At 44.0% G+C, this 25,808-nt stretch overlaps 1 protein-coding gene across 1 annotated transcript in view; it reads right to left on the bottom strand.

Moving 5' to 3' along the window:
- Positions 1-20,283, bottom strand: part of UCK2 (uridine-cytidine kinase 2) — a gene marked incomplete at both ends in the record, with an annotated part of 70,577 nt that extends 50,294 nt beyond the window's left edge. The window contains one exon of the mRNA XM_079697439.1: positions 20,185-20,283. Within this exon, the coding sequence (XP_079553565.1) occupies positions 20,185-20,283 (99 nt within the window). The remainder of the gene's footprint in view (positions 1-20,184) is intronic.
- Between the last annotated feature and the right edge of the window lie 5,525 nt (positions 20,284-25,808).

The raw sequence follows: 25,808 nt of genomic DNA on the forward strand, positions 1-25,808 counted from the left end.
AGTGCTTAAGAATCCACCTGCCAATGCAGGGGACATGGGTTCGATCCCTGGTCCGGGAAGATCCCACATGCCGCGGAGCAGCTAAGCCTGTGTGCCACAAATACCAAGCCTGCGCTCTAGAGCCCGTGAGCCACAACTACTGAGCCCACGTGCTGCAACTACTGAAGCCTGCGGCGCCTAGAGCCCGTGCTCCGCAACTAGAGAAACCACAGCAATAAGAAGCCCACGCACCGCAACGAAGCGTAGCCCCCGCTCGCCGCAACTAGAGAAAACCTGCACACAGCAACGAAGACCCAATGCAGCCAAAAATCAATCAATCAATAAATAAAAATTTTTAAAAAAAGAAAATTTATTTTTTAAAAAGAATAAATAAATAAATAAATAAATAAATGTCGCTCTAACTGAAACTTGATATAATTATATTAGAAGAGGAGATGCAGGGAAGAGGTGTTAGTTAAAACCTCATCATCTACAACAGGGAGTTAATAAAGAATGTTTAATATTGGGAGAGGAAAAATCAGAAAATAGCAGTGAAAATGTGATTTTCTGAAATTCGGAAATAGTGAAATAATCCAAAGAATTGAAAGTGTTTGTCTCTGGGAAATGGGATGGAGTGAAGGAGAAAGGACTCCTTATTTAGGATTATAAGCCTTTCTGCAGAGGTAGCTATCCTTATTGTCATCATCATCTTCCTAAAAGCCAACGTCTATTGGCTGTTTACTATATACCAGGTAACATTTCAACTGCCATCTCTGTATTATTTCACCTCTTTTGAGAGGTACATTTTGGTACCCATTTTACAGATGAGGAAAATGAGGCACAGCAAGCAACTTTCCTCAAGCCCACTGCACTAGGCAGTAGCAAAGGCAGAACTATTTGTCTTTTTATACCAAATACATTTTTTTAACTTTTACCAAGTAATAACATACAGCTTAAATTTTTAATCAGGTACCTGCACAAAAGCAGCAGCATTTGGAAATAAAAACAGCCAGTTAAATATGAGGGTGTGAGCTATTTCCAAACTACATGATAAAAGGCTCAAATGGGGACGAAAGTGGGCATGGCAGTGGTGTCACACCAAAATGTTTATTTAATCTGAACAGGTGCCCCCTGTATACAGGCTGAGCCCACACATTCTCCTCAATTAGTGAGAATCTCTGTGCCCTAATGAGGAAACGTCCAAACTGCCCTCTCTAGAGTTTTACTCACACCCACCTCATTTCCTCAGACTAGAAAAAAGTATTTCCAGTCTCTAAATCAAGTCAGCCTCCAGGACCACTGTAGCCTGAGAATGAGAGTGTGTTAATACCCGTATCAAAAAGGGCTCTTTGGGCTTCCCTGGTGGCGCAGTGGTTAGGAGTCCGCCTGCCGATGCAGGGGACACGGGTTCGTGCCCCGGTTCGGGAAGATCCCACATGCCGCGGAGCGGCTGGGCCCGTGAGCCATGGCCGCTGAGCCTGTGCGTCTGGAGCCTGTGCTCCACAACGGGAGAGGCCACAACAGTGAGAGGCCCACGTACCGCAAAAAAAAAAAAAAAAAAAAAAAAAAAAAAAGGCTCTTTGTGTCCTCATGCTCCATTCTGGGATGGAAAGCTCCTCCAGCAAAATGTGCACACTTAACAAGATTCTACATAGTTTAAGAAATTGATGGCCCTTCTGGAACACCATCCTAGGGCCCCAGGCTAACCTAAGAGCCCCTGCCCTTCAGGGAAAGCCTCTGCTCCCACTGGAGGGGGAGAGAAGGAAAGATATGACTTAACCACTTCCCAAACGTTATTATAAAAGGCTGTTATTACACAAAGAAAATTTTAAGCAGTCTTTTTTTTTCTCATCAGCACAATTATAGGAACTAGGAAAAGACCAGTCAGTAACCAGGATGCTCAAACCTCCAAATAAGGTATATCCTTAGAATTTAGCAACATTAACTTTCTTTACGGGGGTGACATCTTCTAGTAAGAATCAACAGAAAATAGATGGCAGCAGCCATCTGGAGGAGCACCCCTCTCCCCAGGATATCGCTGATGAAGCTAAAATGTTCCCCAAATCTCAAGAAGACTGACATTTAGGTAACATAAAACAATTTCAGTGCCATTCATTGTTGCACAGCTAAGATAATGTCATAGCTCAAGGGACATGTCCCCAAGGAGTCATGGAGGAAAAGAAATGTTTCCCAAGAGGGTTAACATTTATGTAAAAGGACTCTTATCTGTGAATAAGTGTATGCTTGTAACTGAAAAAAGCTTTCTGAGGAAACCAACCAAATTGTACTGCAGAGGGTGCTGAAGAAGGACTTCATTTCCACTTTTTGCTTGGTATATTTCATGTTCATTCCACACACCCAGGGCAGAGCGCCACACTGGGAGCTGCAGGAAGCAAGCCACCTGTCCTATCCAGCTTACACTGAGACTCAGCAGAACAGAGTGGGGTTTTGGACTCTGGGGCCAAACTGCTTGGATTTAAATTCCATTACTACCACATAGTGCTTACAGACTTGAGACAGGTACTTAACTTCTCTGTACTACAATCTCCTCATCTGGAAATCGGGGATAATTACAGTAACGTATCTCTCGGGGTTCTTAGAAGGATTTAAGGAGTTAATAAATATATAACACTTGGAACAGTACACAGTCAGTGCTCAGAAAAATATTAGCTATTATTTGTAAAAGTATTTTGAAAAGAAATAGAAAAATCAACGTACGTACAAATAATTTCAGAAAGCGATGCAAGGAAAATAAAATAAGGCAGTGGAATAGAGAGCCTGCAGGCACTCCAACATGTCATGCTGATGTTTCACAAGAGCATGTGTTATTTCTGATTAAGAAAAAAAAGAAGTGGCAGAAGATGATAAAAGTTGTACTTTCTAATAAATTAGAAGACTGTGCCTGGCAATTCACTGGCGGTCAGGGAATTCCCTGGCAGTCCAGTGGTTAGGACTCCATGCTTTTATTGCAGGGGGCATGGGTTTGACCCCTGGTCAGGGAACTAAGATCCTGCAAGCCATGGGGCGTGGCTGGAAAAAAATAAATAAATAAATAAAATAAAATAATTTAAAAAAAGACTGTGCCACCCCTCAAAACACCAGTGACCCAACAACTTCTTGAAATTGAAATATCTACCTAGGAACTCAATAGAAAAGCAATGGTTTTTCCTATAAATACAGGGTTCATTTAAAGCTGACTTTTTTTTCACACTCATGTATAATAACTTTTTTTTTTTTTTTTTTTTATTTTTTTGCGGTACGCGGGCCTCTCACTGTTGTGGCCTCTCCCGTTGCAGAGCACAGGCTCCGGACACACAGGCTCAGCAGCGATGGCTCACGGGCCCAGCCGCTCTGCGGCATGTGGGATCTTCCCGGACCGGGGCACGAACCCGTGTCCCCTGCATCGGCAGGCAGACTCTCAACCACTGCACCACCAGGGAAGCCCTATAATAACTTTTGACATGAACTAGCAGTTTATAAATTCATGAGATCAAAGTTTTCTGAACTAGTCCCATGTTCTAAAACATCAGTGCCCAGTCCATCTGCCATCCCCATGCCTGCTCCTCTCCTTTCACACACCTACACACACATGACAGGCACGGCAGAGGGTAAACCAGATGCAACATCAACAAGTGTGGGACTTCCCAGGTGGTGCAGTGGTTAAGAATCCACCTGGCAATACAGGGGACACGGGGTCGATAAACTGGTCTGGGAAGATCCCACATGCCGCAGAGTGACTAAGGCCGTGCACAGCTACTGAGCCTGTGCTCTAGAGCCTGTGAGCCACAACTACTGAGCCCATATGCCTAGAGCCCGTGCTCCACAACAAGAGAAGCCACCGCAATGAGAAGCCCACACACCACAACGAATAGTAGCCCCCAGCTCACCGCAACTAGAGAAAGCCCACACGCAGCAATGAAGACCCAATGCAGCCGAAAATTAATTAATTATTTTTAAAAAGGCCTGCCTATAAATTATTAAAAAAAAATCAACAAGTGTGCCTCCTGCTAGTATACTTCATACCAACACTAGTTTAATGTTCAGCTCTGCAGAGAGCAACTGCCATGAACATCTGTGCCACACCAACCAAGAACTATATATATGTGAGATTAACTTTTCAGATCTCAAATTCTGATGTTAGAATGAAAAAAAAAATTTATCCAGGTGAACCCATACATAACTCAATCCCACACTCGTAGCAAAACAAAAAGCAAAAAACAAAACAAAACAAAAACAAAGAAAACCCTCATATCTATGATATTCTAGGCATAGTAGAGATGAAAGACATTGCTCTTAAAACTCAGTCTGCTGGGAAGAAAAATAAGCAAACAGCGAACAGCGTGCTAGAGGAAGGAGAACACAGGATGGGAACCTCAATTCAGAGCACAGTGGACGGCCAGAGAACACCTCCCAGGGCTTTGAAGGGACCGGACAAAAGGCGAGAGGACAACATGTGAAGAAGAAGCAGCCACACGTCCAGAGTTGTGGAGGTGAGCCCTCCAAGATCTGGGAACTGGAAGCTGACATCTGGGTTGGAAAGGACAAGCATTGTGTATGTATGGGGAGAAACAGGAAGTAAGCCTGGAGAGACTAAACCATTGTTTAGGAGGGAGGCAATGCTGACCGCAAGACTGAAGGCAAAGAAGAGCCACTAAAGCATTTTTGGGGAGTGACAGGCATGATCACTCTAGCAACAGTGTGGAGAATGTCTTGAAAGAAGTCCAGATTGGCAGCTGGGAAGTCAGCCACTGGAGAGTTATCCAGGCAAGAAATGATGGATGCAGGTGAGGGAGGGTGGGGGTAATTCCAAGGGAAATTCAGCAAGTAGAACTGGTGGGACCCCGGGAGCCAGGAAGGGTGTGGGAGGATGGAGGAGCACTGGAGAGAGATGACTTGAGGTTTCTTTCCCATGCATTTGTGCGGAGGGAAAATACGGGTGGTGCAGCACCTGTGGCTGGAAGCAGTTGAGACTGGGTACTAGGGACTAGGCGTCTAGTTCTGAATAAACTTAGTTCATGAACATCAAAGGGCAATGCCCAGGAGACAGCTGGATAAGTGGGAAAGGAACCCAGGAACAGGCTCAGGGCAAGAAATCACCTGGGAGTCACCAACAAATGGAGGATACAGAGTATGCAGAGGTTACAAACCAGTGAGCCAAGGAGGGGGGTCTGAGGCATGACACATTCACAGGCAGCAGAACCCCTCAGAGGTGGAAGAACCATGAGACGGGGAGAAAGTCAGCCTAGAGTGGTGAAATCAAAAAACTTTCCCCAGGGACTTCCTTGGTGGCGCAGTGGTTAAGAATCCGCCTGCCAATGCAGGGGACACGGGTTCATTCCCTGGTCTGGGAAGATCCCACATGCCACAGAGCAACTAAGCCCGTGCGCCACAACTACTGAGCCTGAGCTCTAGAGCCCGCGAGCCATGACTACTGAGCCCACACGCCTAGGGCCCGTGCTCTGCAACAAGACAAGCCACCTCAATCAGTGATGAGCCTGTGCACCGCAACCAAGAGCAGCCCCCGCTCGCGGCAACTAGAGAAAACCCGCGTGCAGCAACAAAGACCCAACGCAGCCAAAAGTAAAAAAAATAAATTAATTAAAAAAAGAAACTTTCGTCAGAGGAATTGGTCATTGTCAATTGTTACAGAAAAGTAAACTAAGGAATCAACAGCTTTAACGGGCCTTAGGGACTAGGTGATTATTGGTGACTTTAGCAAGAAAAGCTTTACCAGAGCCATTAACATTCTCCAACTCCTCTTAACTTCTGACAACACTTGCTGACTGTACCATTTACTTGGCACTTGTCACACCTTCAATAATCAGACCGAAGTCCTTTCTATGCAAGCGACTAGGAATACAAAGATGGACAACCTGCATTCCAGGATCCTGGAATCTGGAAGTCAGAGGGGACCTGGAGTGTATCATGCTTAGTGAAATAAGTCAGAGAAAGACAAGTACTGTATGTTATCACTTATATGTCAAATCTAAAAAATAAGACAAACTAGTGAATATAACAACAACAACAACAACAAAAACCCAACTCACAGACATAGAGAACAAACTAGTGGTTACCAGTGGGGAGAGGGAAGCGGGGAGGGATAAGATAGGGGTAGAGGATTAAGAGGTACCAACTGCTATGAATAGAATAAATAAGCTTCGAGGATATATTGTACAGCACAGAGATTATAGCCAATCTTTTACAGTAACTATAAATGGAGTATAATCTACAAAAATTTTGAATTGCTATATTGTACACCTGAACTAATATAATACCATAAGTCAACTACATCTCAAAAATAAATAAATAAAAATGTTTTAAAATACGGGGGGAAAAAAGTCAGAGGTCTAACAGCTGAGCACAGTACTACAAAAGGGTAAATGCCATAGGAGAAGAGTAAAGGGATTATATTTAGTTGGGTTTGGAAGACATTTATTAAACACCTGCCACGTGGTTGGGTAGTAGGTTAGCACCCGTGAGTCAGACCTAGACATGTGAGCCCCATGAGGTCAAGGGCTTTATCTAATCATCGTTGTAGTCCCAGTACTTAACAGCGTGTCTGGCACTTTGTCAGAAATCAATAAATATTTACAGAATGAACCAATGAATGGAAGACACGACCTTTTCTCTCAGAGGCAGACAAGGGTGAAAGCTTCAGTGGCTTTATTTTCATAGGTATGTATCTCCTATATAAGACCAAGTTCCTAGAGTCCCACAAGTCATACATGGTAACTCTATAGCTATGAAACACTGCTTCGCATCTAGCAGACAATCAAGAGACAATTGAGAGGAGGGTACTGATGGCAAGGGACTTGCAGTGATGCTGGTCACAATGTATTTCTTAACTTGGGAGAGTACCTACACAGGTGCAGTCACTGTGATTAATTCACTGAACACACACTTGTAACTTACACCCATTCCTGTATGTTCTATTTTTAATTAAAAGGGTTTTTTTTTAAATTTTTTTTAAGAACGTAATGTTAGGGAATTCCCTGGTGGGCGGTCCAGCAGTTAGGACTCCATGCTTCTATTTCAGGGGGCGCAGGTTTGATCCCTGATCAGGGAACTAAGTTCCCACAAGCCACGTGGCACAGCCAAAAAGAAAAAAAAAAAGGAATGTTAATTAATTGCTTTTTTCCCCCCATAACTACACTTTATAAAACAAGTCCATCTTAACAGCTACAGAACAGGATCGCTAAGGCCTCCAGCAAGTTGGGGATGAGAAAAAGAACACTGAGAAGTCAACATCTGACTAGTCATGGCCTTATCAGCAAAGAGGACAGGCCATGGCCTCAAGGAGACAGCATCACGGTTAGCAAGTGGGAATTACAGTGCCCTAATGGGTCCTCATCACTATCAACACTGCAATGCCTGGACAGCGCCAGGCTCATGTGCTCAGGGAGCCGTGCTGGTCAGAAGTGTCAGCAAGATGGCCAAAGAGCCTGCAGTGACAGCATGGCTGCTGCAGAGCAGGAATCACGGTGCAGGCAAACAGGTCCCCTGTAGACTCCCTGCGATGTATGTATTTCTGCTCCTTCTCATGAAATCCTAGCAACTCTCCAAACGAGACATGATCTCCTTTCCACAGATGGAGTAAGGGGTTCAGAAGAAACAGATGAAGAGTGGTGGAACTGGGACGTTAACACAAGCACACTGACTCCAAAGCCCGTTGAGCTGTCTGGACCTCCTGGAGATCTACTGCAATCCCTGCTGCAAGGAGAGACATCATAAAGCTTTGATTCTATCACACCAAGACCTTGAACCCCACAAAGACCTGCAAAAGGAGCCTCATGGCAGGCTGGGGATTAGCTCTTCTCAGATGTACAAAACACAAGCTTTTCCACTTCCAGCATGATGTCCCGTGATCGTGTCCCTCCAGAACCCAAATGGTCAATCCAGGACAGCCTCTAGCTTGTGTCCTCCAGAGTCAGACAAGGAGGGCTCTGCCTGCAGTGCCTTCAGAAGAGTACTCACTGCCCCTTATTCAACTGCTATGTGTCACTCTGTCGTCTGCTACTTATGCTTTCAGAGGTTTACTTTCTCAGGACTTCCCTGGTGGTGCATGCTCCCAATGCAGGGGGCCCGGTCCTGGCCAGCGAACTAGATCCCACATGCATGCCACAGCTAAGGAGTCCATGTGTGGCAACTAAGGAGCCGCAACTAAGACCCAGCACCGCAACTAAGACCCAGCCGCAACTAAGACCCAGCACAACCAAAATAAATTAATTAATAAGTAAATATTTAAAAAATTACTTTCTCTACAAGGGCGGTAGAGGAAAATGAAACCACTGACTAATTAAAATAGCATGTTTTACAACCTAAATGTCTATCGACATATGAATGGATAAAGAAGATGTGGTACGAATATACAATGGAATACTACTCATCCATGAAAAAGAATGAAATAATGCCATTTGCAGCAACATGGATGGACCTAGAGATTATCATGCTAAGTGAAGTCAGACAAAGACAAATACCATATGATATCACTTACATGTGGAATCTAAAATATGACACAAATGAACTTATCTATGAAACAGAAACAGACTCAAAGACACAGAGAATAGACCTGTGGTTGCCAAAGAGGGTGGGGGGAAGGATAGATTGGGAAGTTGAGATCAGCAGATGCAAACTATTATATATAGAATGAATAAACAACAAGGTCTGACTGTATAGCACAGGGAAATCTATTCAATATCCTGTGATAAACCATAATGGAAAACAATATGAAAAAGGATGTATATATATGTATAACTGAATCACTTTGCTGTACAGCAGAAATTAACACAACATTGTGAATCAACTGTACTTCAATAAAATAAAATAAAATAAATTTTTAATGCATGTTTTACCTCATTAGAAAAATCAACAGGTCCCCAAGAAATGCAGCCCACCTGAAACAGGAGGGCTCTTAACCAATCTCCTCACCAAACTCAACTACTGGAGAAATTCTGGAGAAAGTTTGCGCAGACAACCAATACACCATGCAACAGAAACAGGTCCTCAGAAACCCTCCACTGGGACTTTCCTGTTGGTGCAGTGGTTAAGAATCTGCCCGCCAATGCAGGGGGCACGGGTTTGATCCCTAGTCCGGGAAGATCTCACATGCCGCGGAGCAACTAAGCCCGTGTGCCGCAACTACTGAGCCTGCGCTCTACAGCCCATGAGCCACAACCACGGAGCCCACATGTCACAACTAGTGAAGCCCGTGTGCTCTAGGGCACACATGCTGCAACTACTGAGCCTATGTGCTGCAACTACTGAAGCCTTTGCGCCTAGAGCCCGTGCTCTGCAACAAGAGAAGCCACCGCAATGAGAAGCCCGTGCACTATAAGGAAGAATAGCCCCCACCCGCCGCACCTAGAGAAAGACCCCGCGCAGCAACGAAGACCCAACACAGCCAAAACAAAACAAAACAAAAAAAACCCCGAAAAGAAACCTTCCACTGAGACAAAGGGCAGTCATACCACAGCTGCTTTGATAAATGCCAGGCTGATTCCAATGCACCTGTTGGCAGAGGTGATAACCCATGAGCTGCACAGATGAGGCAGTCTATCCATGGCTCCTGGGTATTTGCCCTGGGTTCCAAGTTCTATTCCTGAGCAGAACTACTTATTATCAGTCCTATCATAAATTTACTAGAGCAGTGAAGACCCTAACTGTTTCAGTTTACAAAGTATCTGCATTTCTTTTGTCGAAAAAAAAGCAAACATTTTAAATAGTAGCATCTCAGATCTTAACACTGCTGTTTTACAGCAGAAACTAAAGTTTGTGATACATATAATTATGTCTCATCTGTGTCGATGAAAGGAAGAACACTAATAACCCCAACGGGACAATACAAAATTACACACATAGCTTTGGACAGTGTCTGTCATGTCAAATCTCTCTAATTCAGTAAGGACATACTCTGTTGCCTACAAGCCACACTAAACTCAAAAGAACCTAAAAAGCTACCATGTTTTCCCACCCTATGGCTCTGCTCAGCACTTCTGCAACTCCAATCCATGTTATGAAAGGCCTATATTCAGAGGAATGCAAGCTGCCCAAAGCAGAGATAGTTTTTCTCAAAAGATGATGCATCTACCTTCCTCTAAGAGAAGATAATCGTTTTGGTTTAAAAGATCTACTCTTCTAGCATTTCTTGAGTTAAAGTAAAAATCTAGCTCATATCAACAAGCATTTCATTAAACAAAATTAGGTGGCATCCCTAATATGAATCTGACAGCAAGATATTAAAGTTCATTATATATTTTTTAAATGCGCCATTAAACAGGTACCTAAGCCATCTAGAATGTACTCTGACGCCGAGCTCTGTGGTTGGCAATGTGCCCACAATCCTATCCTGGTGAAGTGATGTCCAAGAGGAAGTACAAATGTGACCAGCAAAGGGACAGTGATCTCCCAGCAACAGCCAGAGCAACTGGGTTAAAGTGCTGAAAACTAGTATTAGAAGGGATAACTGAGCAAGGAAATAATGCACTCTTCATCCATTGATTCAACAAATATTTGAGTGCCTACTGGGTGCAATTCTAAATAAGGTGACCAAGGAGGTGAGAGAGTTAACTCTTCAGATGTCTGAAGGAAGTGCTGTCCCCGCAGAATGAACAGCCAATGCAAAGGCCCATTTGTAGGACCCTGTGGATCTTTGAAAGGACTTTGGCTTTTATTGAGAGTAAAATGGGAAGCTACTGCAAGGTTATGAGCAGAAGCAGGGAAACTGCTATCCAACCTTCCTTCATTTTAACAGAATCACTCTGGCTGCTACGATGAGAACAGAGTATAGAAGGAAGACAAGAGTAGATCAGGGAGATGAGTCAGGATTCTACTGCAATGACCCAGCTGAGAGATGCTGGTGGCTTGGACCAGAGTGGAAGCAGTGGAAATGAAAAGTGGTCAGATTGTGGACATGTAGGTAAGGAGGTAGGGTCAACAAGATTCCTTAATGGATTGGATACAAGTGAACACAAGAGGAGTCAAGAGTGGCTCCAAAGTCTTAGGCCTGAGCAACTAGAAGGCTGAAAATGTCACCAACTGAGATGGGGAAGGCTGCAGGTTGAGCACATTTGAGGGAAGCACAGGACTTAAGTATTGGACGTATTGAGATTCCTGTTATACATCTAAGTGAAGATGTCAGGGAGTTAGAGAAGAGTCCTTAATGTTTGGTTATTTAACAAACACTTATTGAGAACTCACATAGACTGTTTTTAGCCCATGTGTGAGCCTCACTCAGGCAACAGTGAGGTAAACATAGTCCCGGATGCTGACAGCTCTGTCTAGAGAGGAAGACAGACTAAAGAAGCAAGGACCGCCTTGGGTGGGGGAGACTTCTACAACGGAGGTCTGGTAGGACACTTTAGCAGCACAGCAGAGGGACACTCAATCATGGCAGCCTAGGAGGACTGCCTAGGAGACAGAGACACCAACGGAAAGATGAGCAGGGGCTATCCGGGTAAGGAAAAAGAAGGAGGATGCAGGGAGGAAGGAACTCTAGGGAAAAGAAGCAACATCTGTCTGTGAGAGGAAGCACACAGGGCCCCAGGACCTATGAGAAATCCAGTTCAGGTGGATGCTGGCAAGGGCCAAGAGATGACAGCGCCCCAGAACCCCACCAAAAGATTACAAATGCCAACTGCATCATAGAGGTTTTGAGTTGAACATTGGAAAAGTACTTGATCTGTGTGACCGGTAGTGAGAAAACAATTATAGGATACTCAAGGCAAGCTGTGGAATTGTGAAACGCTAAGAGCTGAAAGGACCCTCTTCTATAGATGAACATACCTAATAAGTAACTGGCAAAGTGGGACCGGAATGCAAGTTTCCTAAATCAGTGGCCATACACTGATTTGAAATACTAGTGCCGATGCTAAAAAGTGAATGACCCAACGAGTGGGTAACAAATGGTTTTACAATTCTGAAGGTTTCCAGTTTTCTGCTTTCAACAAAATTAAAGGGAGGTGAGTGGCAAGCTGGCTGATTCATAAATACACATCAGGTTCTGACATATAAATAGAAAGATGAAAACTGGGTGACCTTGATATAACAAAAGTTCTTCCATTCCCATCTACTTACGTCAACAAGGTTTCTCAAAATTTACATCTAAACAAGCAAAAAATCTTATTCTAGCATTAAGTAGGAATCATCCCCCAATACATGAAGTAATTGGGTGGGGGAGCTCCACCTGTCTCATCATGTTGCTTTCCGTCATAATTCTACCTTTTGTGTCTAATTACTTACCAAAATGTATATCTACTTGATCTGATTAATTTATGCTAATAACTGTACTGATGCAATCCAAAGGAAATTAACACTGAAGAGACTTATGAGAACAGGAAATGAAGATAATTCCAATGTACATACATATTTTTGTTGCAGAAGGATGACAGAGTGATCGATAAAAAATTTTCAAGCATAAAAATAAATTAACATTTTGTGGAGGAAGTGGAATTGAAATAAGATTTCAAGGAGAAAAAAATGAAAAATTAACATTTCTGATTCAATGAAGAGCTTATTCATGTATTTCTTAAATGGATGGTAATAGGTCAAATTATTACAGTATTTAGAACACATTTAAGAGAAGGAAACAATTATTTTAAAACGTCAACATTAAAAAAAAGTCAACATTTACAATATATCAGAAATTGCATATTTTGCTACTCTTTACTCATGTGATGCAAAAAAGTGATGGCAAAACCATGTGACAGGGATAAAGAATTCTCCAAAATTCTCTTAGCAGAAATGGATGCAAACATGTTTAAAGACCATGGTCCAAAATCACAGGTCAGCACCCTTAGCATCCCATTCTACTACAAGCTCTGTGTAGAGCCTGAGAGAGACTACCAACCTGCAGAGAGACAAAGCTCATCCTCCACCATGCGGGAGGAGGCAATCCTACAGACAACTGCAGAACTCTGGACTTCCTACAGGACAGGCAAACAAACAGAGGATGTTTGCTGAGATATGACAAAACAGCTCTTCAGCTGAGGGGAAGGGAGGTATGGATATCAGACCAGATAGCGTACTTCCAGCCTGATTAAAGCAATAAAGAAGCACAACTCAACTTCAACAACACACACACAAAATTCTTATGCTTCTACCATGTATGTACCAGGCAAAATTCTTACCTTACAAAAGCTCTACAATAATGTGCCACAAGTCAAAGAAAAAGCAAGTGGTAGAATCTTCTGTCACTATTATTGTGAAAATGAATGCTCCACCAAAAGGAAATGTGGGATCACACGGGATGGTGGCGGTGTGATGAATTGGGAGACTGGGATTGACATATACACTAATATAAAATGGATAACTAATAAGAACCTGCTGTATAAAAAAAACAACAACAAAAAAGAAAACATTAAATGGAGCATCTTGGTTTGCAAAAACAGCTGATGGACAACAACGAAGATGAAAATTTTCTAGCTGCCTAATTGGGGGATGGGACTCTCATGATTTTATAAATACTGCAAAGGATGAGTTTCTTGTACTTGGATCATTTGGGGGAATAACTTTTTTAAATACAGTCATGAAATCAAGATTCATGATACTTAACTTAGAACCAAATTTTCAGCCTTATATTATCACTAAGAGTAATATCACCAAGATCATCCAAGATTCATGAATCACCACATTTGAAATAAGATTTTTAAAAATAAAACATTCAGTAAGAACCAAAAGTCTTTATACTGCTAAAGAAACCACAATTTTTAAGTGTTGACCTCATTTTTCTTATCCTTTCGTAATCCCTATTTTTGTTTTTAATTATATTGATTATACTTACATAATTTGCATATTCAGATACATGACACATTACAATAACAAGATGATCAAATGCTTTAATGATAAATTGGTTTAATGATAAAAAGTTTAATGGACAAGAAAGCACATAAACACACACACACACACACACACAGAATATACACTCAAATGTTTTTATTGATTTAAAAAATTGAGACACACATCTAAAAGACCTTAGAAATCTTAAGCAATTCCAACAGCACCATCTCAGATCCCACTAGCAAAAAAGGTCAGGTCTTCGGCCGTGAAATTCCCAAACACAGCCTGTCTCCATCACAGGACCTCATGAGAGCAAGACTCAACAAAGAAAAAATATCAATGAAAAGACAACCTACAGGACTTCCCTGGTGGTGCAGTGGATAAGAATCCCCCTGCCAATGCAGGGGACACGGGTTCGAGCCCTGGTCCAGGAATATCCCACATGCCGCGGAGCAACTAAGCCCGTGCGTCACAACTGCTGAGCCTGCACCCTAAAGCCCGCGAGCCACAACTACTGAAGCCCGCATGCCACAACTACTGAAGCCCGTGTGCCTAGAGCCCAGGCTCTGCAACAAGAGAAGCCACCGCAATGAGAAGCCTGCGAACCCAACCAAGAGTAGCCCCTGCTCGCCACACCTAGAGAAAGCCCACGCACAGCAATGAAGACACAACGCAGCCAAAAATAAATAAAATTAAAATTTAAAATAAATAAATAAATAAATAAATATATAAATAAAGCAACATAACTCAAAAGATAATTTTAAGAAAAAAGAAAAGACAACCTACAGAATGGGAGAAAATATTTGCAGATGATGCAACTGACAAGGGATTAATTTCTAAAATTATATAAACAGCTCATACAGCTCAATATAAAAAAAAAAAATCAAAAAGTGGGCAGAAAACCTAAATAGACATTTCTCCAAAGAAGACATACAGATAGCCAACAGGCACATGAAAAGATGCTCAACATCACTAATTATTAGAGAAATGTACATCAAAACTACAATGAGGTATCACACCTCACATTGGTCAGAATGGCCATCATCAAAAAGTCTACAAACAACAAATGCTGGAGAAAAGGGAACCCTCCTACACTGTTGGTGGGAATATTTTAAAAAAATAAGAAAGAAATAGTATCAGGCAGAAGACCTAAGCAAATGCTATAGGTACAGTGAGCTGGAGTTAGGTGACCACAGACAGTGTGCATCAGAAACACACTTCAAAGACTTTCCAACAAGAAATGAGGCAGCAGCTGAGGAAAGGCAGCAGCAGCAAGACCTGCTGCTTGGGCTTCATTCTAGCAGGCATGTGCTAGGCACTGGCACAGTGAACAAGAAGGGAATTTCAGGCAGAGCAAACAGCAAGTGTGGAGAGCCCTGGGCAGGGGGGAAGCATGATGGGCCAAGCTGGGGATGTGGCTGGAATAGAGAGCAAAGGGGAGAGTGGCAGGAGGTCAGCAGGGCCAGATCACGTCAGACTCCCAGGCAGCAGCTTGAGGCAGTACAAAGCAGACAATGCCAGCTCCGAGAAAAACAGCAAAAGAACCAAAGCAGTCCCATGGTTTTGGGAGCACCTGATGGAGGGAGGGTGCGGAATGAGTGATCTGGCCGGATGGGGATGGCTGCCGAGGTTCCAGGAGCCCAGCAATGGGAGTTGGAGCCGGAGGTCCAGGGAGCATTCCAGAGCGCTCCAAAAGCAGATGCTGACTCATGGTCAGGCCGAGCTGAGGTGACAGCCCCCACCTCTGAGGGGACTGCAATGTTCTGTCTTGGTCTGTATTATTCATACACTGTCCGACTGACCTCCCTCAAAATACGTCCGAGGGCTGGTCCCTGCTTGTGGAGAAAGTTCAAAACAGGCATAGATTTAGTAAAGGAAAAACCTGGATTCCAATCCAGGTTCTATCACTTACTAGCTACATGACCTCAGGCAAGTCAAAAATTCTCCTAACACCTTCCAGTGTTATCCATCAATGGGGAAGCCACCCGCCCCACTTCAAAAGGAAGAGATAAGGAAATGCTTTAATGATAAATTGGCTTGATGAGCTGTTTAAGCAGCTTGTAACTATAAAATACTGACAAAGACTTTCTCTATTTCCTTATAACCTGACTTCCTCTTAATACAGTATTCTTCACAATGACATTCAACAAATATTCATTTAGTACATACTAATTAAATGCTAGGCTCTGAATAAGCAATACCAATGTACAGTATTAGGGTTCAGGGGGGTTTTTTACTGCCTAGTCACTGCAACACGAATAGCACAGTTAAATATGTTTTCAACTGTGGCTTCAAAGCCTAATTCAAATAGTCTTATGAATTAAAAGAATAAAAGGATAATTACAAATGATGGTCTGCCTAACTCAGTTCAACAAACGCTGTATCAAACACTGTAATGGGCATTAAGGCAGAAATAAATGAGACGCTCTTACAGAACTTTTACTATAGCGGGGGAAGCAGTCAACAAATAACCCCAGCACTAGGCAAAATGTGGTGAAACTATGGAAGCATTAGAGACAAAAAATAATTCTGATTAAGAAAATGGATAACAAAGTTCCCTGGGGGAAGTATTAACAAAACTGAAACCTTGAAAGGATTAGAGGCCATTCCAGAGAGAAGACCAGGAGCAAAATTATAAATGAAAGCAGTTCCACAGATGTGTGTGTGTGTGCATTTGGGTGTGGGGAAGGGGGACAAGAGTGGAAAAATAGTCTGGTGGAACTTCCCTGGTGGCGCAGTGGTTAGAAATCTGCCTGCCAATGCAGGGGACACGGGATTTGAGCCCTGGTCCGGGAAGATCCCACATGCCTCGGAGCAACTAAACCCATGCGTCACAACTACTGAGCCTGTGCTCTGTCAGCCCGCGAGCCACAACTACTGAAGCCTGCGCGCCTACAGCCTGTGCTCTGCAACAAGAGAAGCCACCGCAATGAGAAGCCGACACACTGCAACAAAGAGTAGACCCCGCTCGCTGCAACTAAAGAAAGCCCGCGCGCAGCAAGGAAGACCCAACACAGCCACAGATAAATAAATAAATAAATTTATTTTAAAAAAATTTTTAAGTAAATAAATAAATAGTCAGGGACCACATTTGGGGGCCAGGGGGATGTGCACTGTGCTGAAATATCTGACCTATAGCCTGGGCAATGGAGAGGCATCCAAGGTTTCCAAAAAGGAGAATGACACAGTCAGAGCTACACTAAGGAAGACCACTCTGATGGCAGCGCAGGCTGAGAAGCTATTTTAATTGGCGAAGAAGTCACAGCGCAGTAAACAGCAAAAGTAAAAAGGAGAGGGAATGGCACCTAAAGTCATGGATATATATTCAGGTAAAGAAGTTTAAACTGTTTTTTTTTCCCCATCCAGTGTTACTTCTTGCTCTCTCTAGACCTGTCCTTTAGGAGGAAATACGAGAATGTGATTTTTAACATAGATCAGAATTACTTTCTCAACCCACCACAATTTTAAGATGTTTTTAACAATGATTTGCCATGTCAGCCTAGCAAAGCTTACTCTAGAGTTCTAATTAATCTTTATGTATAAAACAAACTTTAATGTGATGTATGGGACTTCCCTGGCGGTCCAGTGGTTAAGACCCTGCGCTTCCAATGCAGGGGTGCGCGTTCGATCCCTGGTGGGGGAACTAAGATCCCACATGCTGTGTGGCATGGCCAAAACAAACAAAAAAATGCAATATATGGACCACAATCGCTATTTTTGCCTTCTACAACCAAAATAATTTAGGCTAAGATAAAATACTTGTTAACTCAGGGCAGCAACAACTTTGAGACAAATTAGAGCTCTCAAGAGAAGCTGAACAGGGAGTTGTTTTCTCTTATAAAGGAAGGGAGAAAGCAATCAAGATCTATATTGCCAGGCCCCTGAGTACAAAGCAACCTGCATTTCCATTTCCTTTTGGGTCAAGTACCTCTGAAACCATTCTGTAGCCATTTCCAAGTAGCCCCTTTCCAGGTTGAAGGTGTAAACTTGTGTTCTCTGGGCGTGCCTTAGTCAATTCTTCTTAAACAAGGCCAATAGCTGGGACGAATATATGATCTGAATTCATTATTTTTCTCATCCGTAAGTGATGAGATGAAGTGTTGGACTCCAGGGCCTCTGGGGTTCCTTCTAGCTCTAAAACTATCCTTTTTTATTGATGTCCTTGGGCCCTTTGCCTTCTCCCAAATTCCTTTAACAGGCACAGAGCAAATATGCAGGGGGAAGAGTATCGACTTTGCTTCCAGGCCCTCCTGTACCACAATATTCAGACTTGAGGCTTCCAAAGGAGGTCCAGTTTGTTAATGCTGACCATCCTTTAAAACAAAAACAAAAACAAAAACTTCAAATTCCTTGGAGAAAAGGCACTAGGGACTGGACTAAAGAATCAAGACATAATTGCAGCAAACTGACTGCAGTAAAGAATTTTTGAAGTCCAATGCTCCTTTGGACTTTTTTTAGTAACAAAAAAATTATAAAATCTTACAATGACAAAGTATTTGTTAATGCCTAAAAGATACAACATGCTTTAAAAACTGCATGAAAATAGAGCCTTTCTTAGGAGTATCTTCCTCCTTGATGAGAAATAGGGACAGCAGAGTTAAGAGTTCCCTTAATGGCTCATTCTTCGCTCCTACTTGACATGTTACCCAAATAACACATTTATACTGATTATCCACTGAGAAAAATGATGATTGAGGAACACACAAGAATAAGAAGCGAGTTAGTTCACCTTTTAGGATCTTAGTTTCCACCTCTGTAGTGACTAAATTATTTAGATTACCAAGGTCATTTTGTTTCTAAATGCTACACTCATCTGCCAGTTTTGGTCTCCTTCCCCCTAGGAGGGCTGGATCTCAAGTTAATATTTGGGTCCAACTATGTGCCAGGCATCGTGCTAGGAGCGCTTTGAATACGGCCATCAACAACAAAAAAGGTCCCAGATAGCACGAATATACTATGGAAAGGGCGGGGGTGTGTGTGTGGAGGGGGACTGAGAAAATTCTAATATAACAGGTACATTTCCTAAAAGAGCTGGCATCCTGGTTTGGCTTTGACTTACTAGTAATAGTACCAATAAAAAACATGTAAATTTTTTAAAAATTAAAAAAGGCATTCAACCAGGGGCAAATTCAACATAAACTTCTGGGACATAAAGCAGGCAGATCCCAAGCCCTGGGAGCTACAGTCGAGATTAACTAATCAATAAAGAAGTTCCATAGCGCCAGCTGCCGTGCCTGGACCCCGTGCGCCAAAGTAGTCCAGACCTGGAGGGGAAAATGTAAAACCAAAATGGAGGAGGGGCTACGGCAGAGTCAGCTCCGGAGCAAAAACCTCGTGGCTCGCTTCTCATGGCGCCAACCAGCCTTCCTGCTCCGCTCTCCCTGACCCTAGGAGGCATCATCCCACCTCGCCAAACCCAGCGCGCAGCACCTATTTCTCGCAGGCTCCCCTTGAGGAGCCCGGGCATCAAATGAACTTGTTAAACAGTAGGGTAAACAAGTAGCCACATCTTAAAAGGCAGGGGAGCAAAGAAAAACATCTGAGAGGACTCCACCCTTCTCCACCTGCAGAAAAAGCCGCGGGCAAAGCTAGAAAAGCATATCCCTAGTCTCTCCTTGCCTTGCTGAAAAAACAAAGAAAGCAGGCTCCTAGAGGAGTCAGACACCCAGAGAACGAGCCCCTTCCGCGGATGCAAGACGCGTACGGCCCCAGACATCTAAGAGCATGCGGCCAGCACAACTTTCTCATTGAAGCCGACCGCGTTTCCTCTTAAAACCCCCAAAAAAGAGAAGCCCCGACTATGATCATTTCACTGATGTCACCTCGCCTATTTGGCTCTCAGGATTTTACCCGAAAACCTCTGCAGTCCCCGGCACCGGCGTCCAGCCCAAGTGGGGCTCCCCTTCCCCGGGACGCCACCTCGCACGTTCTCGCAGCCCTCCCGGTCGGGCTACCCGGCTCGCTCCGCCCCTGGCACCGGGGTTGCGTCGCCGGGCGAGCACATCAACGCCAGGCCGAGGGAAGACGGGTGTACCGGGTGTTCGTAGAGGACCCCGCTTAAAGCCCTCTCCCCCCACGACGGACTTGCAAAACAATAAGCATCCGCTTTCTCTGCCCCTCCCCCATAGGACCCCGGCCACGAATTACCGCCGTCGGGGAGCGTGCCAGCCCTGTGATCGGTGGCCGGAGTACCCCTGGAACCTCAGATGGCCCGAGTCCCCGGCCGCCCATCCCCTGCCGCGGCGCCCGGAGTCTGCGCGGGGAAGACTCTGCACTGGAGCGCGGCCAGCAGCGGAGGCGCGCGGGCCACGCGGTGGCTGCAGGAACTGACATGGCCCACGGCCGCCGGCCACATGCGGCGCCGCCGGGCCCGGGCCGGGGTGGGGAGAGGTGGGGAGGAGGAGAGAGCGCGGCCCCGGGACCCCGCCGTACCTTGCCGCTGGCCGTGCCCCCGCTAACGCCGATCAGGAAGGGCTCGCCGCCGTTGGGCTGCTGGTGGTTCTGCAGGGTCTGCTCGCTGTCCCCGGCCATGGCTCGCGCCGCCCCTCCTCCCGCTGCCTGTGCGAACGGACGCACGCTCCCCGCCCGCGCCGGGCTCCCTCCGCTTCCCGCAGCCTCCGCTGGGCGCTGCCCAGGTCGAGGCTGACGCGGCTCCCTGCGCACCGCTCGGATCCCGGTGCTGGAGCTGGCTTTCCTGGAGGCGCCGAGAGCCTTCCTCTGCCCGCTGCGGCCGCCCCGGTTTACATCCCAGGCAGAGGTCAGCGTGATGCTGCTGCTCCAATCCGGGCGGACAGCGCACTGCTATTCGCCGAGGCAGCGGCGGCGAGGCGTCTGCCCCAGCCTCCGCCCCTCCCGGGCCCCGCCGCCGCCGCCGCCGCCTGGGGTCTCTGGGAAAGGTGTGAGCCCGACCCTTCTCCCAACCCGCCTGGTTAACCCTTTCCGACCTGCGGCGGGACCAAGGGAAAAGAAAGGAGCCTTCTGCGTTTTAATTGGGTATGCTCCCACCTATTTCAAAAGGGATAAAAAGCTAAAAGGACAGATCAAATAATGGAGGAGATGCCTCAGGTTTGAGAAGCAAAATTAGAACAAGCTTGGAAGGTTAAGATGAAACAAAGAGTTAATGTCATTTACCCATTAGCCAGACTAAAAACTTGTGTTCCGAAAATGAGATTTCTTTTTCCCCTCCCGTTTGCCAAAATAATAAGTCAGCCGCTGGCTTTGAATATTTCCTCTCTTGGAAACCCCCAAGCACCATCCTCCTTAAACGGCGACTCTCTGGAGTCCTTCCTAGAGAAAGGTAATTTGAGGAGCTCATCTGAGGGAAGCCCTCCCTCCTAACATCAACGCCCTTTCTAACCATAGTTTGAAATCCCAAACACTGAGGTTCCTGTGGAGTTAGGGCTGTGGAAACGTTAAAATAATACTTAATGTCACGTTGACTTATTAATACCTTTAAGTGAACTGGTTTTTCAGAGATGGGGAATTAGGCGCTTGGTTACAAAGGCAGTAGCTGCTGATGACTCAGAACAGCGCCACCTCTGGAGCCAGATTTCTGCATTGACGTGCAGTTCCCTGAGCAAGTTACTTAATCTCCCTTGCTCAATGTTCTCATCTGTTAAGTGGGAATAATAATGGCAGTTACATGCTAGGATTATTATATTAAATGAACTATTGTATTTAAAGTACTTAACGTAGTACCCTGCACAGGTACAAGACCTTATATAAATGATCTATGAGGAAAAGCCCCTAAAGGGCTGAAACTGGAAAGGGAAGCTTCGTTTGGGCACTGGGGAGAGAGGGAGGACTAGACTAGTCACTTACAGCCGCTGCCCCTGTGAACCTGGGACTGGTATAAATGAGCTGATGGGGGTCCTACAGTCTAAAGGAGAAGTTACGTCTATAGCATTCTCTTTCAAAACTTAGTAAGTTACCTAAACTTCAGAATTATTTTGAAAAAAAAATTACTAAAGAAAATTGAGTATTAGAAAAAACAAATGTTCATTTCACTTTTTAAATATTTCAGGTAACCATCCAAAACCAAACTCCACAGAAGCTCAGACAGGAAACTAAGCTGGGGAGAGCAGCTACCTGGTACCCAGAGGCAGGCGTTTGGGAGAGGTTAGCTAGAAGGGTGCCTTATCAAATGCCTGTGGGGTGGGTGAGTTTTAGCTGATTCATGTGTCTGCTTCTCCTCCTCCAACTGTTTCTCCACTAAAAAGATAAGATCTTCCAGGACTTTTGCAGAGCTCTTCACAGCCCAAGATACGGCCTATTGGAATTTGGAGGTTGATGGACTCATAGCTAAAGGGGTATTAGGTAGCTGAAAGGAAGAAGAAGAGGATAAAACACTGCCATGACCTCCATGAACTTTCCCCAAATCTCTGCCTTTTTTTATCATTCCTATAACTTTTTTTCTACAATATTTTATCATAAGAATTTTCAGACATACAGTTGAAAGATTTTACAGTAAACACTGATATAGCCACCACCTAGATTCTGCTGTTAACATTGTACTATACTTGTTTTATCACACTAGTTGTCTACCCATCCTCTATCACATTTTTATTATTTTTATTATAGTTTGTTTCCCTTTGTTACTCCAAACTGGTTTATACATTTCTTGCTTTGTCTGTCTAGTTTTTTTTTAATCTTTTCTTTTTTAATTTATTTATTCTATTTATTTATTTTTGGCTGTGTTGGGTCTTTGTTGCTGAGCGGGGGCCACTCTTCGCTTCGGTGCGCGGGCTTTTCATTGCGGTGTCTTCTCTTGCTGCAGAACACGGGCTCTAGGCACGAGGGCTTCAGTAGTTGTGGTTCGCGGGCTCTAGAGCGCAGGCTCTGTAGTTGTGGCACACGGGCTTAGTTGCTCCGCGGCATGTGGGATCTTCCCCAACCAGGGCTCGAACCCATGTCCCCTGCATTGGCAGGTGGATTCTTAACCACTGTGCCACCAGGGAAGCCCCTGTTTGTCTGTTCTTAACTACTATATCCCTAGCAACTAAAACAGTTTCTGAGACATAGTAGGACCTTCATAAATATTTGTTGAATGAATGGACACCATATCTCATTTCTACATTCCTAAGGCCCACAGAGCAGAATAATTGGAAATAGGAAGCACTCAATACATGTTTGTTGAATGAATGGATGAATGAATGAACAAATATGAAAGAGGTAAGAAAATACCAACAAGTAAACTTTACTTCCACCACTTTGGAAGGAAATGTGGTTTTCCCTAGATTGCATTTATGTGGTTACTGTTATTTCTGAATGTTTTGTTTTCCTGGCATTCCAAGTAACTGTCTACCTCTAATCCTAGTACGTGCATCTATTAACTAGTTAAACTAACTCATTAACTGAGCTAACTCATTACACTTGTCTGCAGCCTGTTTAATAATAATAATATTTGACATGAATTAATATACATAAAAGTACTCTGGGGACTTCCCTGGTGGCACAGTGGTTAAGAATCTGCCTGCCAATGCAGGGGACACAGGTTCCATCCCTGGTCCGGGAAGATCCCACATGCCACAGAGCAACTAAGCCTGTGCACCACAGCTACAGAGCCTGAGCTCTAGAGCCCGCGAGCCACAACTACTTTAAGCCCGCATGCCTAGAGCCCGTGCTCTGCAACAAGAGAAGCCACCGCACACCACAACGAAGAGTAGCCCCCGCTCACCACTAGAGAAAGCCCGAGCACAGGATCGAAGACCCAACGCAGCCAAAAATAAATAAATAAATAACTTTAAAAAAAAAAGTGCTCAAAAAAAACCGAAAGCTATCTATATAAAGGCCTAATCCAGCTGCACTCTGCACTCCCTGTTTTCACTTTGCTGTTTTTTCTCTATTCTGTCTCTAGGGCAGGCTCACCTACACATAAGGAAGTTCCCCTCGTCCATTTAAATTATTAAGAGTATTCTCAGCACTGGTGACCTGAGCAAGGACTTTTGCATCTTTGCTCTCTAAAAAGCAAGGCAGGCTGTCTGTGCTATTCCCTGTGCTGTGTCATCCTCTCTGGGGAGCCTGGTCACCAGATCCCACAGCTAGGGATGTTCAAAACATGTTTGAGCCTCCTCTAGCAATTACACGGCAGATTCTGGATTAAGTGATTTCCAGATGCCCTCCTTCCCCTCCCACTAAGAAAAAAAATCAAACATTTTCAATAAAATCCAGAGCTAGAACAGATTCAAGGGAACACATTTTCTCAGTATCTGTGAGAATTTTTTTTAATACAAATTCAGATTTCAGTCTGCTCAAGCTCTTGCCTAGTTAACATTTGGGAATGAAGTCAGCATGAGTGTGCAACTATAGCTGTAGCCAAAGAAGGAGGAAAGACCTTGCTGTTGACAGTCCTCTATCTGCCTGCCTTCTCTCCTTAAAGCAGCTATAGTTCTGAACCAGACAAGCAACCGTACATTTTGCCTCTAACTGACAAATGCTACCTCTAGGTGCTTCATGCACCATAGCTAACTCTCTAATTGCTTATCACATTTCCCAACCAGAAAAAAATGTTCTCACACTTCAGTATGTCTTCTGCAGCATGCTAATTCCCTGTTTTGCCTTTCCAACTACCTCCTGACTTTTATCAATCAGCAATTGCTTTGACAATTGACAAAATAAGTACTTTGACAAAATAAGTACTGTTCTGAAAAGATGACCAGATGATATAAAACTACTTCAACATCTGGCTCTGTGACCTTAATCAATCCCGTTCTCGGATACTGTTAAGGAACAGGATATAGCACAGTCTCAGAAAGAGCAGCATGAGCAGCCTCTGAAGGCAAATCCATGGGCCCCACCCCAGAGGTAGTAAACCTGAAACTCTGTGGAAGGGGCCAAGCAATTTGTCTTTCATAAACCCTCCACTTGACTCTAGTGCCCACCAAAGTTTGAGAACTACTGATTTAGTGGAACAAAGACAGTGTGAGCTCTAGTCAGAAAAACAAGCTTTACATCCTTGCTTTGTTACTAACTTGGTAACCTTTGGCAAGTTACTTACTTTCTATAATCCTTGGTTTCTTCAACTGTTAAATGGTACCTGGCTCATAGGATGGTTGTGAAAATAACGAATCTATATTGGTATGCATATAGTGGTTGTTAAATATTATTTCTCTTTCCCTCCTATTTCTGTCACAGGTCCCTGATTATTGCAAGAGTCATACCATTTAGAGATTAGGAATTCCAAATGTAAGGACTCCTAATCCCCAAGGACACTTTAAACTAAAAATGAAATATAATGTCCAGAATAGGTAACTACAAGTAGAGCTTGCCTACAGCTAGAGCAGTTGGGGGATAAATAGGGAGTGGCGACTAATGGGTCCAGGATCTCTTTCTTAGGGTAATGGAAATGTTCTAAAATTAATTGTCATGATGGTTGCACAACTTTTGCCTAAGAAACATTGAATCATTAAGTTGGTGAGTTGTATGGTATGTAAATTATATCTCAAAGCAGTTTCAAAAAATAGGTCTCAAACTGCAGTCTAGGAGGGGGAAGAGATTTTTCAGAATTGGGAACAGAAATGGCAAAGGCACAGAAAAAAGACTGAGAACTAAAAAGATGATGGTCAGAGGACTTTGTAACCTATAAAACAGTACCCAAATGCAAGTCGTTAATTTTGTTAAATTCAATATATATTGATTTTTGCACATATGCTCTTCCCTTTCCTCAGAAAGATAACAGTCATACAAGGGCCCTTAAATTTTAGCTGGCCCAACTTCAGAAATCCCACATGCCCACAGAAGTCTTCCCAGACTTTGAAAACATTAACATATAGATTTTAGTTCTACAGGGATTTTCTGATTTTCTCTCCCTGCCTTATAACAGGATTTTCTAGTGTGATTCTATGAAAATAAGACTTTAAATAAAATAAGGAGTTCAGTTGTCTTGCCCAGCCAGCTCCCAGCATCACTATTTTGTTCACTCTCCTTGTTCTAAGCCATTTAGCTTCATTTTGTTCCCAGGTCTTATCCCAGACCTGCCTCTGACCCTTTGCTTCTTTTCCTATCACCAGATCACCACCCTGCCCATCCCACTTTTCTACGATGAATTCCTTCACCTT

The sequence above is a fragment of the Hyperoodon ampullatus genome (genome assembly GCF_949752795.1).
Source record: "Hyperoodon ampullatus genome assembly, chromosome: 2".
Classification (NCBI taxonomy): Eukaryota; Metazoa; Chordata; class Mammalia; order Artiodactyla; family Ziphiidae; genus Hyperoodon; species Hyperoodon ampullatus.